Genomic DNA, 21,229 nt, shown 5'->3' with positions numbered 1-21,229 from the left:
ACACCACCAAATTGGTGCCCCTATGCCTGCGACTAGACCAGGTGCAGGGAGGCCCACACTGGGACTACTGCCTGACCCCCAGGGCAGCTGACGGGTGATGCCAGATTGTCGCCTGCCCATGGCTATGGAAGAAACACAGAGATGCAAGCTGACAGAGAAGCCACTTTATTCCTGCAGCAGAGGACAGCGGGCACCTCTGGGTTGGCATCTCACCTCTTGCTGGCTGTGGGGTAGAGACCAGAGTAATGGGGGCTCAAGCCTGCCATGCCTTTCCCCCATGCCTGGTTCCTCATACTACCTGGCAGCTTCAGCCACTTGGGCACCTTGCCCGGGTCCCTCTTCACAGGCTGGTGCGGCATGGGCACAGGGCCCGGCAGGGGCTCAGCTGTGTCCTCAAGGGCAGGCCCAGACTCGGGCACAGGAACTGGGGGTAGTGTAGGGGCCGAGGCGGCAGCCCTGGGAATGTGCCTAGGGAAAGAGGGGAGTCTGAGGACACTGGTGTGGGGGCGGCACGGGGGGCAGGGGCCATACTCACCTGGCCACCAGCTCGTCAGCAGCAGAGGGTGCCATGGTGTGTTCCAGCAACCGGGGCTCCAGGCAGAGGCCTGCAGTGGGCCCGTCTGTGCCCAGGTGAACCAGGGCCGTGGGGAAGAGGTTGGCCTGCGCAGGGTGGGGTGTGTGTCATGAACCACAGGGACAGGGAATGGGAGACCAACATGGCTGGATGAAGGGGGGCCGGGCTAGCCATTCAGGGCCCAGACAAGGTTCCCTGAGCCCCTCAGAGAGAAGGCGATGCCACCTGCAGCTTCCAGGCTTCACCCAGTGCCCCACACCCCTGGCTGGGGCCTTTCCAGCCACTGCTCAGTGCTGAGGTTCAATGCCTGTGGGGGGTGGGACACTGGGCATCCTCTCCGCCCGGACTAGGGAGGGACCCGGGCAAGATGGTCCCTTGAGAAAATCATGCTGGCTGCAGGAGACGGTAAGGAGGCTTGAGCAGGTCCCCACCCCGTCCGGAGGCTCGGGCACGGCCCCCTTCCCGGTCCTCCCAGGGGGCCCCACGCCAAGTGTGTGGCCTCCCAGCAGCCCCAACCCGCCCGAGCCTCCGGCCATGACTGTCCATGACCAAGCTGGGCCGAGCTGTCAGGAGCGGGGCGCCCAGCACCCTCGCCGCAGCCGCCGGCCTGCCAGGGACATGAAGGCTGGCGGCTGCCCGGCTCACCGCTTCCTTCCCCCAGGCCTGCCAGCTCTGCTCCGCCGGCGCCCCGGGGCGCCTGGCCGGGGAGGATGAAAGGCTCAGCGGGCGGCCCTGGGCTCACTGCGAGGGGCGGGGCTGGGCACCAGCCACCACCCAGCGCCTCCCCAGCTCTGATCACTTCCCAGACGCTGATCACAGGCCGTGCAGCCAGGCCAGCGCCCTGCCCCCACGCACTTGGCGCCTCTCCTGGGGCGCCTTGTCACCCCCAGCCGCAGGCCCACGGCCACTCGGCGGCCCAGCCTGGTGCTCATTAAACTCGGGCTTTGAAGCGGAAGCCATCAGGCCCGCGGCTCGCTCGCCCAGACAGACGCAGGCTCCCCTGCTGGCGGATGCCCAGGATGCCCGGCCCGCGGAATCCCGGGCCCCCCAAAGCGCCCCGGAGAGGCAGGTGCCCAGGCCGCAGAGCCACGGGGCTTCTGAAGCAGCCCGCCCAGCTGGTGCCCGGTCCGCCCACAGCCAGCACAGGCCCCACCCACACCCACGTTGGCCCGCCCCACAGCCCGGGTACCTGGAACAGGGTGAGGCTGTCGTCCAGCACCGTCTTAGGAGGGGCAATGACTGTGGAACAGCTCAGGTCAGGGCACAGCGCCCACGGAGAGAAGGCGGGGAAGCGCCGGGCCGATGCCCGCCCCCACCCTGGCTCCAGGCACAGCCACCCCCGGGCACTCACACAGGTAGAAGGGCAGCGCTGGGTTTCCCAGGTGACTCCTCACAAAGTCCCGCAGGTCCCCCACTACGGAGGGAGGGGGCAGCTGAGACCCGCTGCACCCATAGTGGGTTCCCCCCCTGCCCTTGCCCTGCCCCGCCTCACCTGTCTCGCTGGGCCGGAAGAAGCCCTGCAGGATGTAGCGGTCGGGGAACCGGACCCGCAGTGCCACCTGGGCCAGACACAGGCTGTCAGCACCCCCAGAGAATGCGGGGCTCCCCTGCACTGCCGGACACCATCCTACCTTGGGGTAGCGCTCTAGCTTGGCCTTGGCCTGCGCCTCCCGAAGGGCCTTGGTCACTAAGGGGGCATCTTCCAGGCACTTCCTGCAGAGCGAGGAAGGTGTTGGTCCTGCCTGGACAGAAGACCCACACCCGCCCGTGGGGCCCAGCATACCCACCGCTCGCTCTCCAGCTGGGCCAAGCGGCGGCGCACGTCATCCATGGTGACCTCGAAGAAGGCGTCGGGCAGCTCGTCAGGGCAGGCCAACACCGGTTCCTCCAGGTCGGGGTGACAGACGACGGGGTTACGGTCCAGGGGCTACGGACAATGACACTGCAGTGACTCGGGTGCCTCCTGCTTATTGGACCCTGCCCGCACCAAGGCCACATGGACACTGGGTCCCGGTGAGCAGCACATACAGCCCTCCCTGCTGCCCCCTCCAGACCAGCCCAGCCTGGGCTCAGGTTGTGCCGACCATTCCTTTCTGCACAGGCCTATCAGGGTCACAAGGTGACCAAGCAGAGACACAGTGAGCAGTGTCACTGGGCATCGAGGTCTGTGCAGGACTAAAGATAGATAGGGTGGTGTAGGGCTGGGAGGTGGCCCAGATAGCGAGGCCACAGAGGGGGCTGTAGGCAGGTTTGGGACATCTAGATCCACCATGGGGACAGCCTGGCTCACAGGAGAGGAAGTATGACAGTTATTTATTTATTTATTTATTTATTTTGGTTTTTGGGCCATACCCGGCAGTGCTCAGGGGTTACTCCTGGCTGTCTGCTCAGAAATAGCTCCTGGCAGGCACGGGGGACCCTATGGGACACCGGGATTCGGGATTCGAACCAACCACCTTTGGTCCTGGATCGGCTGCTTGCAAGGCAAACACCGCTGTGCTATCTCAATTTTTTTATTTTTTTTAGTCTTTTGGTTTGGGGCCACACCCAGCTGTGCTCAGGGGTTATTCCTGCCTTTTTGCTCAGAAATTAGTCCCAGCAGGCTCAGGGGACCATAAGGGATGCCGGGAATCAAACAGAAGTCAGCTGTGTGCATAGCATGTACTATCCCTCCAGGCCCCTGAGATAGTTTTGGGGTTTGTTTTGGGGATACATCTGGCAGTGCTTCAGGGTTATCCTTGGGTCCTACTACACTTAGGAATTACCTCTGGTAGGATTGGAAGACCCTATGGAACGCAGGGGATCGAACCCAGATCGGCTGTGTGCAAGGCAAACGCCCTCCCCACTGTGCTCTCGCTCTGGCCCCACAAGGAGAAATTCCCAAAGAGAACTGTCCGCCAGTGGGGCGCAGGGCAGCCCAGGACAAGATGGAGGTGTCAGGGGTCAGGCAGCCCAGGGGGCAGCCCCGAGTTCGTGGGAGGAGCCAGCTTTGATCTGGGACCCCCACACCAGCTGCGTGGGGGGCCCGCTGGTCCCCGACGACAGCCACGGGGGCGCTTCAAAGGGCAGGACAGGGTGCGTGGCCACCCGCGCCTGAGGCGGAGGGCCAGTAAAACCCCTTCTGGTAATTCATGTGCCGACATCAAAGGCGGGGTCACGGGTCTGCGCACCCACCCGGCCTTCCTTCCACCCTTTCTCTCAATCCCCAAACCACACACAGGCGGACGCTAATGGGAAACTTGGAAGCGCCGTTTGATTACTAAAGCTACCTTTGAAGTTCCCCCAAAAAGTTCTGTTTTGTTCCCTCTCCCCTCCCCCACAGAGCAGGCGCCATGTGGCCAGCCCTGGGGGTGCAGCCGAGTGAGGGGGCGCAGCCAGCTGCCGGCTCCCAGATCAAAGGCGCCGGCCACAGGGCCCCGCCTGGACAGCAGCCCCGGCCGCCAGGGCAGGAGACCCCGGCTCCGACGGTAGGAGGGCGCCCAGGGCCCAGCCCCCAAGCCCGGGGGCCCAGGAGGACCATCCCTTAGGGGACAGGCCGTCTTTGCCCACTATGGGCGGCAGGAGTGAGGGGCTCTGGACCCCAGTGTGTCCTTGTCCACAGGGCCCGACACCCTATGGGGTCCCAGACACACAGGGGCCTCAAAGAAACACAGAGACTGGGCATGTACAGGGGAGACACAAACCCATGGGCATCCCCACCCCAGTGCCATCTGACAAGCAGGCACAACCCAATCTGAGGCCTCTAGGGCAGCACATAGGGGCACGTGGCTCCTGGGCAGACCCTCAGGGCACAGGCAGACTCCGAAGGCCACAACGCCAGCAAGCAGGTCACCACGCTGCCCACCATCCCAGGCACCGGGTCCAGCCCACCCTCACGAGCACCAGGTATGCCCCCACCTCACCGGCTTGGGCTCCATCCAGGGCTCCTGGCCTGGCTTCGACTTCTTGGGCCTAGAGGGGCCCCCTGGGCTGGAGAAGGGCTTGGGCGACTTGGTGGCAGGTGACGTCAGGGACCTCCCAGGCCCCTGCGGGTGCCCCAGCTGCTGGCCTCCCCCCGAGAAAGGGACAAAGCCAGGTTCTGCGGGCTCTGGGTGGGTCTGCTCTCTTGGGGGGTCCATGGGTTGGGGCTCAGCTGTGTCCTCCAGACTGCCATCTCCGTGGCTGAGTCCCTCAGGGCTGGGCACCCAACGAGCCGCCGGGGCTGGGGCATCGCAGGACTTCATGACGAACCTGAGCAAGACGGTGGCTGAGACCAGGCCCCAGGGTGCCCTCCCAAGATGGGCCCTGCCCAGCCTACCTGATGGCGGCGCTGCCCCCGGTGAGGCCCAGAGAGCGCAGGGTCCTGTGCTGCAGTGCAGCTCGGCCGGACACCTATGAGGACAGCATGTGAGGGCTGCACTGTTGGCACCAGCCTGCACCCCGCCCACCCCCAACCCAGACTACACTGGTCATGCCCCTGCCCTGGTCGGCTCTCCTCCTGGCCAGCACTCTGACCTCTGACCCTCGCTGACCTCTGACCCTTCCTAATTATCCCTGATCCTCCTTCTCCTTCTTGATCATCCCTGACTCTCTGACCTGTCCTGACCCTCCTTGACCCTGGCAAGAGCTGCGCCTGGGGGTGGAAGGGCCAGCTCAGGATACCTACTGCCCAAGTTCAGGGACAGGGGCAGAAGACTGGGGGCAATATGACCACTGAGACCAGTAAAATCTGTGGGTGCGGCTAGAGGGGCACAGGGCTGATGAGAGGAGAGAGGTGATCACAGTGATGAGGGGAGGAAGGTGAAGAGTACAGTGACGGAAGGAAGAAGGTGGGGAGCACATGATGAGGGGAGGAGTGTGGGGAGCACGGTGACAAGGGGAGAAAGAAGGGTGGGGAGTCAGTGAGATGGGGAGGAGGGGAGAGAGTCGGGAGCACAGTGATAAGGAGAGGAGGGTGGGGTACACTGAGGGAAGGAAGGGGAGCACTAGCTGAGGAGGATGGAGAAGCACAGGGATTTGTAGAGAAAGGAGAAAGAGCAACGAGCCCAGGGGAGGAGGAAGCACACTGGTTGCCCAGGCCAGCCAGAGGGGACTTGGGGGCTTTGCTGACAGCCCAGAAGGGTTTTGCAGGGAGCTCCAAGGGGGCCTGATTGCTACCTGCACCCAGGCTCCACCTGACCCCTGCGGAGGCCCTACACTGGGGCTCACTGCAAGGTGCTGGACAGGCCTCTGTGCTCCAGCCTATCTTAGGCACTCGGCTACCTGGTGACACCGTGTCTCTGCTCCCTTCTCGACTTCCCCACCCAAATGGGGCTTGCCTGTCCTCTCCAGGCATGGTTCTCACACCCTTCCAGGGACACTGCATCTGGGAAGGGGTCTCCGTTCAGCTCTGGGCCAGGCCACAGACACATGTGTCCCCTCACCCTCAATGGATCCTCCAACGGGTGTGGCCTGTCCACCTGGGCCAGGAAACAGGCCAACAGGCTGCAGGAGCAGAGGCCTCGCAGGCAGGGCAGAACCACACCGAGCAGAGCAAACATTTGCTCAAAGGAAGCCAAGAAAACAAACAGGGTGGAGGGAGGCTTGGCCCAGGCTGCGTGTGGCCACTCCCAGGAGCTGGCATCCCCCAGAACACACCCAGGGGCTGACCTACCTCGTCCCTCATGTGCACACAGACCGGGGTGGCCCTGCACGGCTGCTCCAGACGTTCCCTGCAGAAAGAGAGGACGCGTCACCTCAAGCTAGCCATATGGCCCATGCCAAGCTGCATGCCCTGCTGAGGCCGAGATCTTGCACGGAGGCCACGTCTGCATGGAGTTGACACACCATAGGCACAAATATCGCACTGCAGGACCTGAAGCAGCAGAGTGGAAGACCAGCACCCAGACTTGGTCTGGGTTGGTGCCAGGACAGTCCAGAGCATATGGCCCTCATGATGTGACAAGGTCGCCTGTCTGGGGACTCATTCAGAGCCCTGTGACTTCAGACCACAACCAGCCGGTCATGCCACATGCTGAGGGCCTGGGGGGCTTGGAGCCAGCAAACAAGTCATGAGTGGAAAGTCGAGGGTGTGGCCCAGGGAAAACCAGCCACAGCGGGACACACGTCCAGGGCCAGCGCCACTGAGGCCTGTGCCCTGCCCCGTGCTCTAAAAGAGGCCAGTCCCAGCCACCATCGGCCTCCAGGGCCTGGATAGGAAATGTACCACTCACAGGTGACAGAGTTGGCAATGCATGCAATCTGCACACGCAAACACATGCAGTCCCACACCCGCGGGCTCCAGCACCAAGCGCAGTCTGAAGGCACAAGAGCCAGCCACTCCACCAGCTACCATGCCGTCCCACCCATGTGACCATGTAGAGGTAGCAGGCACCTCGAGGGCAGACTAGAGCACCCAGTCTCGAGACCTGCAGGCCGCTGCAGCCATGACACACAGTGGCTCGTGTGTGTGCTAAGCGAGGGATAAACCTCAAGGAAACACCCTGGCCTGGGCAGCATGGAGGGTCTCCCGGAGGGACCTACAGGAGGGCAGGAAGATGCCCCCCCACCCAGCAGGGACACTGTAAGCCGTACCCCAGCAGCTCCTCTGTGCTTTCCCGGGGCTCATCCCTACCCACCCGCTGGGCTCCAGACATCAAAGAGCATTCTGGCTTTGAAGTGTGCAGGCTCCAGGAGGCACTCTCTGGGGTGCAGCAGCCTGGCACAGGGGAGCTGGTGGGACGGGGGGGGGGGGGGGGGGGGGGGGGAGGGCAACATTGGAGGGGAAGATGGGGAGAGCTGGATATGACCGTTTGAGGACTGGCCCCCACTTCCCCATGAAGCTGTCCAGGCCCTACACACTGAGCAGGGAGCACTCGAGCATGTGGGAGGACAAGCAGACAACCTGCCAGGTGGGTGGACTGCGGGCAGGATGCTGTGGGTGTGCCCAAATAGGCCAGAAACTCTCCCATGGGCAGCAGGAGGGCCCAGAGCAGGGCAGCCTCTGCCTTCCAGGGGCAAAGGGAGGGGAGTGAAGTAGGGCACCCATTGCTGCCTGGACTACAGGACACACCAGGCTGGCTTCACCCCAGATGCCCATTGGTCTTGGGCCAGCAAAACCCCTGCTTCTGGGGGCAGGTTTCAGTGAAGAGCCATCTGGGTAGCCTGAGACCTTGCCTCGGTGAGCAGCGTTGTGGGTGGCCGGGGCACATAGCTTTGGGGTTTGGGGCCCTGGTGCAGCTGCAAGAAACGCTGCTGTGGTCCCTTCTCTGGTGTTGCCTCCCAGACTTGCATGAGGCACAAGAGCTGAGTGAATGTTTCTTTTTTGTTGTTGTTGGTTTTGGGGCCACACCAGCAGCACTCAGGGGTTCCTGTTGGCCCTGTGCTCAAAAATCACCCCAGCAGCCGCAGGGACCAAATGGGATACCAGGATTCGAACCACCATCTGTCCTGGATCGGCGGCATGCAAGGCAAATGCCCTACTGCTGCGCTATCTCTCTGGCCCCCAAGTGAATATTTCTTTTTCTTTTTTTTTTTGGTTTTTGGGCCACACCTGGCGGCGCTCAGCGATTACTCCTGGCTATCTGCTCAGAAATAGCTCCTGCCAGGCACCGGGGACCATATGGGACACCGGGATTCGAACCAACCACCTTAGGTCCTGGATTGGCTGCTTGCAAGGCAAACGCCGCTGTGGTATCTCTCCGACCCCCCAAGTGAACATTTCAAAGACTGGCCTGCTAACCGTAGTGTCAAGCCAAATTCATTTAGCTCTGAAAAGTATTGCACATGTTCCTCCTTCCTTTTGATGGTTGCCAGAGAAGTCCACACTGACTCCAGGGCCAGTACGCATAGCTGTGCTGCATGACCCAGCTAGAGGAGGGTGGTCACCATATCCCTGATGCCATCCAGCCCATCCAAGAGGTGACCCCTGGGCTGACATTGCTACTCCCAGCTTTTGCCACCCTCCCTGCTCCCAGCTCTGGAACACCCCGAACCCCACTTCACAAGGCAACCTGGTCACCAATGACAACTCCTGCAGGGATGGGGGATTGGTAGAAGTAGCAGGGGTGGCGGCCTCCCACCAGACAGAAGGCCAGATCAGTGCAGGAACAGCAGCAAGATGACACAGCACAAGGCAGAATGCAGGGGCCGGTGGAACTCAGAAAGCTGGTCTCTGCACAGGACTGGTCTCCTGGGACCTCCTCACCTGGTCTGTGGGAAGTGGCTGAGCAGCTCCCAGAGCGTCTGTCCCGCACGGAAAGTGGCGCTCACACGTGACCCGTCCTCCAGCTGCATGGCCACACGTACCTGGGAGGGGAAAGAAGGTCAGAATCTCTGGGAGGGCCTACAGAAGGGGGTGCTGCTCGAAGCCAAGGCCCCGCACCCCAGGCCCTCGAGTCAGGGCTACCCGAGAGTCATGTTTCAGTTACGAGACTGCTCTCTACTCCCTGCCCCCGGTGATCCATACCATGCTGTCAGGCCCCTCACGGCTCCGAGACGTGGGCACCATCTCCAGCTTGGCATTGTTGGGCAGGTTGGCAAATCTCCACTGGACAGACAGGTCAAGCACGCTCCGCTGGAACCTGCGAAAGGTCATGAGAATGGGCCTGGATCGGGTGCAGCTGGGTAGTTGACCCCAACGCAGCTCACAGGGCCTGGCAAGGGAATTAAAAAATTGAGGCCTTCCAGGGCCCGTTGGCCTGACAACACTGTCCTGGCCTGGGCTCTCTGGAGGTTGCCTGGCCATCTGGGCAATTGTCCAGCCACCCACCTGCAAGCCCAAAGGACCGAGAGTCCAGTCCTGAGGCAGCAGCCCCCATGGGCACAGTCCCCCAGGAATGTGGGCACGCAAGGACACAGGGATGCAGGGACACAGGAAGGAAGCTCAGCTTATGCCCCACCCCACCCCCCCACCCCCGTTGCCCAGAACTGGGGTGAGCATAGGATCATCATTCTGGAGAGACTGGGGCTGGAGTGATAGCACAACGGTAAGGTGTTTGCCTTGCACGCAATCAACGCAGGCAGTTCAAATCCCGCCATCCCATATGGTCCCCCGAGCTTGCTAGGGGTGATTTCTGAGCTTAGAGCCAGGAGCAACCCGAGCTGAGTGCGGCCAGGTGTGACCCCAAAACCCAAAGAAACAAACAAAAAAACCATTCTAGGGAGACCAGGGCTTGTTCTAAACATGCCACACAGCTCACACCCGGTGAAGGGGGAACAGCAGATGGCGCCAGGTACTCAGGGACACAGGCCTGCTGGCCACAGGCACCCACCACTTGGTCCCTGTCCTCTGGGCCTGGTATATCAGGTGCTCCAGGGGCACAAGGCAGCTCTGCACCGCAGGGACCTGAGAGGGCAGGAGGGAACCCAGACAGAACTAGAGGCTGCAGGACAGAAGGCTGCCCCTGGGCTGAGGTCACAGGTCAATCAGACAGTGTGTCTGTCTGTCTGTCATGGGGCCCCTCCATCCATATATCCATCACACTCCACGTATACCACACACATCAGACATATACTATACACATAAACATGCTACATATACCCGCCCCATTATCCACTACATATACCACACGACACACAAACAGACCACTCATGTATGCCACATGTGCATAACATGACTTAACATGCACCATCCACACACACTACACACCCCCCTATCATATACTACACACGTGTACCTGTGTGCATCCCGCACATAAAGCCACACAGACTACAGAGGAAGGCCAAACAGACACACACACACCCCAGACACGACAGAGCGCACAAACACCACACACGGGACACCTATAGGTCTCTCACCACACACGCAGACACAATAGACAAGTGTGGCCAGGCACACACTGGCAGGATTCCCTCGTGTCCGTCCCAGAGATGGAAGTAGCCCCAAGAGACAGACTGACTGCCTGTGACACACATCGCACACCACGGGGGTTCAGCAGGGTCCTCCCCACTTCTCCCTGCTCCCCTACCCCGCAGCACCTCCAGCTCCCAGAACCCCGCCGCAACCTGCAGCCATTGGCACATGGGGGTGGCGGGAAGGGGTCTCTCTGGCCTGCAGGGGTGGGGTGGGCAGGGCGCCCAGGGAACCAGCAAACTCACTTGAGGTCATATTCGCCGGGGTTGAAGTCCTGCTGCTGACACGTGTCCTCCAGAACCTGGGGCGGCGGGGGCCAGGGCGGTAGAGCAGTGGGCAGTGCAGAAGTCTCAGATCACCCCCAAGTAAGAGCCGGCCTATCACCCCGCTTACGTGCCACCGGCCTCCACGCTTCAGGGACCAGGAAATACTGGGGGGGGGCCTCCCACCACCAGGGCGACCCCTCCCGCGGCGCACAGGAGACACGGGCGAAATATGGGGTGCGAGGATGGAAACGGGCCCAGTGCGTGCCAGGGAGGGACACTGGCCTGGAGTCCTCGGAGCTCTCAACCGGGCCCGTCGGCACGAGCCCCGGTGGCGCACTATCCCGGCCCCTGGGGGCCCAGCAGAGGGCCCTGCGGCCGGACCCCGGCCTTCACCGGACTGGCTCGCGGCGGGACCCGGCACCCCGGCCGCCCGGCCCGCGCCCCCCGCGGCGCCCGCACGCCCAGGGCGGCCGATCATGGTGGCCGCGGGCTCCGCCCCGCCCCGGCCGCCGCGCCCCCGCCGCCGCCGCACCTGCAGCAGCACCGTGCTCGGCGTCACCTTCACCGTGTGGCGCCGCCCGTTCGGGGCCAGCACCGACACCGCCGAGGCCCCGCCGCCCGCCGGCGCCGCCATCTTCCGCTCACGTGACCCGCCGCCGCGAAAACTTTATCGGCAACGCGCCGACGGACACCCGGAGAGCGCGGGGGCGGGGCCTGGGCTGCGCGCTTCCGGGCCGTCCCGCGGCCCCGCCCCCACCAGGGGCCCAGGCCCAATCAGGACTCAAGCCCAAGGCCGAGGCCACGCCCCCTGGCTCCTCCCAACACTCAAGGCTCAGTCACACACACACCCCCTCCCCGGGTTCCTCCCCATCCTCCGAGGCCCAGGCCCCGCCTCGGAGGTCTGGTTTCGCCTCCGCCAGCGGGCCCCGCCCCTAGGCGCTCAACATCCAATCCCAGGCCTTACCCCGTGTCTCAGCCACGCCTCCGGCAGCAGGCCCCGCCCACAGCCCCAAGTAACCCTCCCCGCTTCCCGGTAAGCCACGCCCTCTTCTCAGGCCTTGACCCGCGGACCAAGGAAGCTTCTCAACCGAAGAGGCCACATGGACCCCCAGGTCTCAGCCGGCCTGGCCCCCCTGACCCTGCCCTGCACCAGTGCATGCCAGGGTATAAAAACGAGCTCCAACGGGCGCAAACAGAAAAGCCCTGGCCTCATGAGCACATGCGTGGCCTCTCCTCTCCCTGCACCAGAACCTGGGTGCTTTTCTCACCCTACTGAAATGGGGGCTGGGGAAGAGGCCCCTGCAACAAGCACTGCCCGCCGCCCAGTGCTCCTCGAGCAACCTCAGCCCCTCACCAGGAGCCCTGTCCAGGGGCTCTCGTTCCACCTGGTTATGCACCTGCCCCACCGTTCTTCACCCCCTGACCTGGAGCCTGTCCCCCTTGTTCTCTCATCTCAGAAGGTGGAGGGCAGACCCAGAGCTAGCTGGCACACCTGTGGGGACGAAGGTCCTGCTGCAGGTGTCTTGCGTCTCAGCAACTCTAGTGGGGAGAAATCCTTCACGAGAGGAAAACGGATAACACAAGCGGCCGATCGGAATATGAAATAGGAAATGATGAAACCACACACAAGTATGTGGGTCAACACATCTTCTGACAGGAGTGAGACAAATGTAATCTTTAAGCGGGGGATTTTATAAGGGTTAAAGCCAGTTTTAGGTATTGAGAAGAATGTTTACAATCACAAAGCAAAGTTTAACAGTAGACAATACTTAAGCTATGGGTTAAGTCACAACTCAAGGCAACTCTTTGCAAGCTAAGGTATATTAAGAAGTAGAAAAAAAATCTACTAATCTAGGAATCTAAAAATCTAGGAACATGAGCTTCGCTGAGATGGCTCTATTGTTTTAGAGGGAAAGGAAAGAGCTAAATCCACTAAGGTGTAGTTCCCATTTTCTGGGAAGAATAGCCCAAGATCTGCATTCTGGCTATGCCGTCGATTACCAGTGACTGAGGCTACAAAGACATATTTGAAAAAGAGAAAAAATATTGTCTTTGATTTTGGTACTAAATATTATCCAGAAAAGGGGTTCTCTTAGTAATCTTTGGTGCTGGAATTTCTGAGCCAAATTATTTGATTGAGGCCATAATTTTGTCTGAGATTTTACAAGGAAGAGATAGACAAACATGACAATAAATGTAATGTCAATACCATATCATGAATTTCAAAGATATCCCTTTGGGAATTCCTCAACTATCCATGCAGGGGAAGAAGTGCCCACAGCAGGCCTTTTGGGTAACCATGTGGGGGTTATTTCAGCTCTCCACACCAGGGAAATCTGGGCATACATCTGGTGGATTGAGTTTTCCTTAAGTTTATGCATGGAATGGCATGGCCCCACTAAGGACTTCTGCCCTGAGAAGTGCAGCCCCTTGGTGGCCTCCTTTGCACCCTCCATCCAGGAGGTGACTGACCCCAGGAGCTACAGGGATGACCCACGAGGCTGTCCCACTCCCACTGGTTCTGCTCCTGATTTCTTTTGAGACCTGACATCTTCAGAGTGACCATGGTGGTGAACTGAGGGGGGAGATGGCCCAAGGACTGAAGTTGCTGCTTTGCCAAAGAGAACAAGGGGCACCCCAAGTTAGATCTTAGAGGATTCCTGGCCTCTCACACACCCGCAGGTGAAGCCCGAGTGGGCCACAGCACCGTAGAAGACAATTACACAGGAGGCAAAAATGAGGGGCCAGAGCCATAGCATAGTGGGGAGGGCATTTGCCTTGCATGCGACCAACTCTGGTTCAATCCACTGTATCCACTGTATCCCACAATCCACTGTATCTGGGGGTAGGATACCCCCACTCCCAGAGACACTCAGGAGTGATTCCTGAGCACAGATCCAAGCTAACCCCTGAGTGCCTCTGGATGTGACCCCAAAATCAACCAACCAACCAAAAAAATAACTCAAGGACACGAATGGCCTTGGAAGGGACAGCACCAGGAGGACTTGGGCATGGCATATCTGTACATATAGAGATGCCATCAATGGAGGCAGATATCCAGGCTGTGCGCTTGGCTCTGCCGCCAGGCTGACTCTGGGTGAATATCCACATTTCGTGCTGATTGGGTGAGCATCCAAGTCATGTGCTGGGGGCAAAATCGGTCCCCAAGGATCTCACAGGCTGGACCTTTCCTCTTGAATGTGATAATAGCTAAGTTCCAGGTGCCATCCATGGGAGACAGGAAGAGAAGGAAGGGGGTGTGTAAAATAAAAATCCACGGGTTGTGAGATCACCCCAGGTACCATGTTTCTAAACCCCACTCAGACGGGTCTGAAGAAGCAGGGTAGCAGCAAAGAAATAATAAGCCAAGCCAGTCAGGAAAGTTAAGGAGTCAGTGACTTCTTCTTTTTTTTTTTTTTTTTTTTTTTTTTTGGTTTTTGGGTCACATCCAGCAGTGCTCAGGGGTTCCTCCTGGCTGTCTGCTCAGAAATAGCTCTTGGCAGGCATGGGGGACCCTATGGGACACCAGGATTCAAACCAACCACCTTTGGTCCTGGATCGGCTGCTTGCAAGGCAAAGGCCGCTGTGCTATCTCTCCAGGCCCCGGAGTCAGTGACTTCTTTCTGTGGCATCTTCCCCATTCCCCTTCTAAGTGCCAAGCCAAAACTGACTTTTTTTTTATTATACCAAGACCCATCCACCAGGAGGGGGATGATTGAGAGTGAGACAAAAGTACCTATCTATGGGCTTTTACATATCAAGGGAAGAGATTTAAGGAAGGAGGAAATTAGGGGAACACCTTTGTCTTGGGCAGGGATCTGCAACCTTTAAGATATAAAGAGCCACTTGGACTCCTTTCCGAAGGAGCCAAGAGTTGCTGACCCCTGGTGTTGAGTAAATAACTGGGTGTCATCCTACAGAGGTGTGCAGTAGCAGAATCTTCCAGAAACCTGGACAGCTATTCTCAGCTCTGGAACAGGTGCCAAAGATATACCAGCCCACACATGGGATGCTCGTTTTTGGCTTTTGGGCTTTTTTGTTTGTTTTTGTCTGTTTTTATTTGTTTTGTAGGGGTGGGGTGGCTTTGGAGGCATACCTGGCAATGCTCAGGGCTTACTCCTTTTTATTTAATTATTTTAGACAGTTAAAAAGTTGCTCATGGGTCCGGAGAGCTAGCACAGCGGCGTTTGCCTTGCAAGCAGCCGATCCAGGACCAAAGGTGGTTGGTTCGAATCCCGGTGTCCCATAGGGTCCCCTGTGCCTGCCAGGAGCTGTTTCTGAGCAGACAGCCAGGAGCAACCCCTGAGCACCGCCGGGTGTGGCCAAAAACAAAAACAAAAAACAAAAATTTGCTCATGATTGAGTTCAGTCATACAGTGCCCAATACCCTTCACTACGGCATATTTCCCATCACCAATGTTCCCAATTTTCCTCCCACCCTCCTCCCTGCCTGCCTATGTAGCAGATATTTTTCCTTCTCCCCTCTCCCCAGATCTCAGACATCATGATTCACAGTATTATTACCTAAGGAGTATCATGCCTATCACCTTATCACCTCTCAGCATTTCTAATTTTTTTTTTTTTTTTTTTTTGGTTTTTGGTTTTTGGGCCACACCCGGTGATGCACAGGGATTACTCCTGGCTATCTTCCTGGCTTGGGGGACCATATGGGACATAAGGGATCAGAACGAACGAGGTCCATCCTGGGTCAAACATGTGCAAGGTAAGTGCCCTACCACTGCACTACCACTCCGGCCCCCAGAGTGACCTTCTCTAACTATCGCTGTCATAGTAGTTAAGGATTACTCTTGGCTTTCTGCACTCAGAAACCACTTCTGATGGTGCTCAGGGAACACTATGGCATGCTGGGATCAAACTAGGTGTGCAAACACCCTCCCCCTCATACTTCTTTTGCTTATTTTAAAATTCACTTTAGGGCCAGAAAGATACCACGGTGGTAGGGCATTTGCCTTGCACCCAGTTAACCTGGGACAAACACAGGTTTGATCCCCTGTGGTCCCCTGAGCCTGTCAGGAGCAATTTCTTATTTCAGAGCCAGGAGTAACCCCTGAGCACTGCTGGGTATGGCTCAAAAACAAACAGAAAAACTTCACTTTAGTTTCTTTTTGTCCTACATATATATAGGTGCCAAGACAGCTGCTCCTGACTGAATTGCTTAGGGACCCTTATGTCTCTGGGACTGGGTGATTGTAGCCCTTCATGCCTTTTCGCAACCCTTTGTGGCTCTTTCTGTCCAATATACGTTGCGCTCAAGAGTCAGTCTTTTTTTTTTTTTTTTTTTTTTTTGGTTTTTGGGCCACACCCGTTTGACGCTCAGGGGTTACTCCTGGCTATACACTCAAAAATCGCCCCTGGCTTGGGGGGACCATATGGGACGCCGGGGGATCGAACCGTGGTCCTTCCTTGGCTAGCGCTTGCAAGGCAGACACCTTACCTCCAGTGCCACCTACCCGGCCCCTCAAGAGTCAGTCTTGCTGAGACACCCTCAAGACTACCCTCTGATCATGCCTGTACTAGTGGTGCGCCCTGTCGTTTCCTTCAGGTTTCTTTTCTCTTTCTTTTGTTTTCTGGGCCACACCCAGTGGCACTCAGCACTCCTAATTTTGTGCTCCTGACAAGCTTGAGGAACCCTATGAGACACCAGTGATCAAACTTTTTTTTTTGGCTGCAAACAAGGCAAACACCCTTTCTGCTGTGCCATCAATTGACCCTGGGTAGCTCTTCTCGTCTTGTAAGTGGTTGGGACACATCTGGAGGTACTCAGTGTTGAATTAAATATTAAATATAAAGTCCTGGATGATTGTGGATAATAGTGAGATGGAGGTAGAGGCCTTCCTCTGCCAGCCCAGGGCCACACTCCTGCAATCCCTATCTTCCAGCTGGCGGCAAGGAAATGATCAGGTTTCAGGAGACAGCAACTTTATTAAGGCCCTAGCCACCATGTGTGGCTCCTAAGCTTTTAACCTTCTAAGCAGGATCTTTTCATCTGCCCTGACATCTTCCTGTTTCTGTCCAGTCCTGTCCTTTGGAGGTCGCCCCATGGTGTTGTGAGGCGGTTCAAAACAGGTCAGCTAGGGGGCCGGAGCAATACCACAATGGTATGGTGTTTGCCTTGCGTGCGACCAACACAGGACGAAAGGTGATTTGAATCCCGGTATCCCAGATGGTCCACTGTACCTGCCAGGGCTGATTTCTGAGCACAGAGTCAGGAGTAACCCCTGAGCACTGCTGGCTGTGACCCAAAAACAAACCAAAACAAAAAAACAGGTCAGCTACATGCAAAGCAAACACCACACCCCTCTCCTGCACTGTCCCGAACCCCATTGCTATATTTTGTTATGTTTTATGGCTACACCCAGCTGTGTTCTCTGCTCAAAGATCATACCTGGTGGGGTTTAGAGGACAATATGAGGTACAGGGATCAAATCTGGGTCAATCACGGGCAAGATAAGAGCCTTACCTACTGTACTCTCTCTCCTCTCTGGCCCCCTCCCTCTCTGGCCCCATTTCTATCATTTGACTATGCTGAGAAGTACTTGATTTAAAACTGAGATAAGGGGGCTGGAGCAATCATATAGCATGCAGGGCACTTGCTTTGCATACGTCTGACCCAGGTTTGATCCCCAGCATCTCATATGATCTCCGGAGCACTGTGTCCCAAGTCCAGAGTCCGGGCTGAAGATCCTGTTCATCACCTACACACCCACCACCAAACCAGGTTCAAGATGGGAGCCCACAGGAGCCAGGGGAGCCAGAATCAGGGCCAGTGCTGGTGTCTGTTTGGGCTGTGGGTCACTGGGGCCAGACACTACGGTAAGACCACAGGTCAGAGGTCACAGTCAACGGCTCTGGCCTGGAACCACCTGGACACATTCCTACGGGACCAGGGAACGATGAGGCCCATGAGGGAGCGGACTCCCCTCTCTGTCCCTCTTCGCTGCCCACTCACAGGGACAAGACGCTTGCCAGGGCCTGAGCCACAGCACAGAAGGGGGGCTGACCTGGGAAATCTCTGCCCCTGACACCTCAAAGGGTCCCTGGGTTCCACCAGGAGTGGTCCCTGAGCACCTCCGGGTGTGGGACAAAAACAAAAAATAACGATGAAACATTTCATTTGGGGAGGGGGTGAACCTGTCCCCTTCGTTCTCACCCTGGCCCCTGATCTGGGTGCCCCCCCCCGTTCCCCTCCCTTGCCTCCAAGGCCCCCTCTTCCTCCCCTGCCCGGCACAGTCCCCTGGTCCCCACGAGGCCCCCCTGCCGTCAGGCGGCCTGGCTCTGCTTGCTCGGGTCCTGCTCAGCGCAGCTCGGAGCAGCTGGTGTCCATCACGGGCACTGGGCGCCTGGACCGTGCTGGGCAGGGAGCGCGGCCGGCCGGCCGGCAGGGCCTTCTGGTGCCAGGGGCGGCCCTAAGGCGGGGCCGGGCCTGGCCAGACCCGGGGTGGGGTGGAGCGGTGAGGGCCACTCGGCCTCGGGGGCTCCGGACCAGCCCCGCGTCCCCTCACCCTCCACCCGCGCCCCGGGGAGGCCCCGCGCGGACCGGGCCGGGCGCGTCCCCACCTGCCCTCGCCCTCCCCGCGGGCGCGCACAGCTGTTGGCGGGGTCTGCTTCGAATTAGCGGGTGGCCTGGCCCTTTAAGACGGGCGCCCCTTTGAAGTCAGATCAGAGCGTTTCGGCCTCCCGGGCCGGCCGAGCATCCCCGAGGAGGCCGCGGGGTCACACGGCAGCGCGTGGGGACCAGCGGCCGGGCCGGGCCGGGCCGGGGCCGGGCCGGGCGGCCTGCAGCTCATTAGGGTGTGGGGCCGGCGCGGGCTGCAGACACGAGCCGCGCACGCGGGGGGCACACGTGCCGCCCCCTGGCCCGCCCAGCCGGCTGCACCCGCGCTCACCCACCACCGGGGCGGGCAGGGCAGGGCAGGGCAGGGCCAGCGGCAGATGGGAGCCCCCACCCCGGATCCCGCCTGCCGGGGGCTCGCAGCTGCGCGCCCAGCCCTGGGCCCGATTCCGGCGGGAACCCACGGTCAGCTCCGGGCTAGGGGCTCCGGTCCTGCAGAGCCAGGCTCGGGGGCGGCTTTGCCTGCGCCCCTCTCTCCCCTTGTTGGAGGCCGGCTCTGCCCAGGTGGCCAAGGGAGCGGCCACAGCTGGACCCCAGACGGCGGCGGCAGCAGCTGGGCCCGCTGGGGCCCTGTAGAGGGACCGGGACGCCAAGCTGGGCTTTCTGGCCCTGGGACAGCCCCCTGGGCCTGTCAACCCGCTGGGTGCCCCACCACACCTCCCTCCCGGCTGCCCACCAGCCCTGCCCTGCCCCTCGCTTCCGGAATAACCCCCCCCCCCACTGCCCCGGCCAAGTCAGGATCCAGTGGAAATGCTAACCACAGTTTCAGGGGGCTCCAGGGCACCTCGTCTCCGGCCTGAGGCCGCTGGACCCCCATGACGGCCTGCTCCAGCCAGAGTCCCTCAAATCAGCACCACTCAGCCCTGCTGCTCCCATGTCAGAGCCCCAGCCCTGGGCTGCCGTCTGCGGGGTTCCAGGGGTCAAGGACCCCCGGCCCCATCTCCTGGGTAGCTCCAGAGACCAGCCTGTACCCGGACAGTCCCCCAGAGTGGCGGTCCCAATGTCTCCTAGTGGAATGGGGGGATGTGCCTTCTACCTGGTCGCCCAACAGAAATCTGGAAGCTGGTACCTGGTGTTTAGGGTGAAGGTCACACAGACCCGGCGATGAGAGGTGAGTGACCCCACGTGTCCCGTGAGTAAAGAGAACCATGCCAGCAACAGCAGGTCAAAGCGCTCTAGGTCCTCTAGGTCGAATGCTTCTCCCCTGCCATCACTCCCAACCCCAGACAGGTCATGCCCCCAGCTCCATGAGCACTCGGCAGAGTAACTTCACAGAGTTTTGGGTTGAAACAGCTGCCCAGCCGGCCGTGTAGACACCAACTAGAAGGCTCCTGGTTCCACAGCCACAGGATCTCTTCCTCGTGAGCTACCTTGCACCCTCGGCAACTCCTCAGCGACTGCGACACCACGTCCAGCACATCACCTGTGTCAGGACCCTCTGGTGGGGTGAGATGGAATCCGGATTGGGCTGTTTTTTGTTTGGTTTTGAGCCACACCTAGCGGTGCTCAGGGATGACTCCTGGCTCTGCACTCAGGGATCACACGATGTTGCTCTGAGGTTACTCTTGGCACTGTGCTCAGGGATCACTCCTGGAGGTGCTCAGGACTGACTTCTGGTATTATGCTCAGTGCTAACTCCTAGCCCTGTGCTTAGGGAATACTTCTGGTGGTGTTCAGGGGTGACTCCGAGCTCTGTGCTCAGAGATCACTCCTGGCGGTATTCAGGGACCCTGTGAGGTGCTGGGGATGGAACTAGGGTCAGCAATTTGCAAGGCTGGCCCCAGTTCCCCCTTGTTATTTAACCGGAGCCTGGCCCCACCATTCTCTGTGGCTCCTCTGTGGCCCCTGCATTCATGTAGGCCAGAGGTCTCAAACACGCCGTTTGCAGCCCTCTGTACAACATTTTGTGGCCCTGCCTTAGAGGAATCTTTTTTTGTTTTGTTTTGTTTTAGTTGTTTGGGTCACACACCCCAATGTTCAAGGCTTACTACTGACTTTGCACTCGAGGATCACCTCGACTGTGCCTCCTGCACATTTACCCCCAGGTAAATTGAGTTTGAGACCCCTGAATTGTAGGCATTGTGTAGCGGCCAATGGGCTAGGTGAGGGAGGGACCAAACCCACCTAAGTCAGCCCAGGCGGCCCCGGGGCTCAGGGCTCAGTCTGGCTGAGTGTGGCTGCAGCTTATAAGCACAGGCTGGTAGACATGAGGCCCAAATTCCATCCCTGCCCCTTGGAGGGGCACAGGTCACCCTCAGGTCACTGTCTCTGTTTTGAGCCACACTTGGTGGTGCTCAGGACTTACTTCTAGCTTATCCTTAGGGATCACTCCTGGCAGGACTTGGAGTCATAAGGGATGCTGAGGATCGAATTTGGGTCAGCAGTGTGCGAGGCAAACACCCTCCCTAGCACCTCATAGGGTCCCCTGAATACTGCCAGGAGTCATCTCTGAGCACAGAGCCCTGAATTACCCCTGAACACAGTCTATTATTTGAGCCACATCCTGTGGTGCTGGGACTTACTCCTGGCTCTGTGCTCAGATGCTAGGATGGAACCCAGGCTGCGTGCAAGGGCAGTGGCGTCCCTCTGTCCCCTCTCTCCAGCTCTCTATTCTGCCGCTGCTCTGACTCACCAGCAGGGATGAGGCAAGCTCCAGTGTAGCAAAGCCAGGTCCCAGAACCCGCGGACACATGTCCCAGAATCTGGTTGGAAACTGTAGTCTTTACACCCATGACCCCAGGGCCCGAGGAGGAGGCCTGGTGTCTGCCCACTGCGAAGAGGAGGAGAGGAAATAGCTGGGGAGTGACCCAGCAACCTCTCAGGTTTGCAGGTAAGACCAGGCTCTGTCCCCAGCACCACGTGGCCCCTCCTCCATTCCCAGCACATCTGGAGCAGCCCCGGAGCACTGAGCCAGAAGCAGTTCCTGATACAGCTAGTGTGACCAA

At 59.2% G+C, this 21,229-nt stretch overlaps 2 protein-coding genes across 6 annotated transcripts in view; both read right to left on the bottom strand.

Moving 5' to 3' along the window:
- Positions 1–21,229, bottom strand: part of RAC3 (Rac family small GTPase 3) — a 94,723-nt gene that overhangs the window by 9,372 nt on the left and 64,122 nt on the right. The gene's annotated exons all lie outside the window — the stretch shown is intronic.
- ASPSCR1 (ASPSCR1 tether for SLC2A4, UBX domain containing) lies at positions 150–11,336 on the bottom strand. Its single transcript, XM_049776339.1, has 15 exons — positions 11,184–11,336; positions 10,631–10,686; positions 9,000–9,114; positions 8,739–8,839; positions 6,207–6,264; positions 4,872–4,945; positions 4,477–4,804; positions 2,362–2,501; positions 2,206–2,287; positions 2,067–2,133; positions 1,926–1,988; positions 1,764–1,813; positions 536–660; positions 299–468; positions 150–223 (listed from the first exon to the last, which is right to left on the bottom strand). Exons 1-15 carry the CDS (start codon positions 11,283–11,285, stop codon positions 210–212), a joined length of 1,545 nt encoding a protein of 514 aa, XP_049632296.1. The 5' UTR covers positions 11,286–11,336; the 3' UTR covers positions 150–209.

The sequence above is a fragment of the Suncus etruscus genome, chromosome 1, assembly GCF_024139225.1.
Source record: "Suncus etruscus isolate mSunEtr1 chromosome 1, mSunEtr1.pri.cur, whole genome shotgun sequence".
NCBI classification, from domain to species: Eukaryota; Metazoa; Chordata; class Mammalia; order Eulipotyphla; family Soricidae; genus Suncus; species Suncus etruscus.
This window is presented reverse-complemented; position numbering and strand designations above follow the sequence as displayed.

What these genes read in the sequence shown, in the direction of transcription:
- ASPSCR1 (XM_049776339.1), bottom strand. Translation starts at nt 11,285, where the DNA reads ATGGCGGCGCCGGCGGGCGGCGGGGCCTCGGCGGTGTCGGTGCTGGCC. An exon ending in GTGAGGGGCCTGACAGCATG is followed by an intron (nt 8,840 to 8,999) that starts GTATGGATCACC and finishes TTCCCCTCCCAG; the next exon opens with GTACGTGTGGCCATGCAGCT. An exon ending in CCTGGATGGAGCCCAAGCCG is followed by an intron (nt 2,502 to 4,476) that starts GTGAGGTGGGGG and finishes CATTGTCCGTAG; the next exon opens with CCCCTGGACCGTAACCCCGT.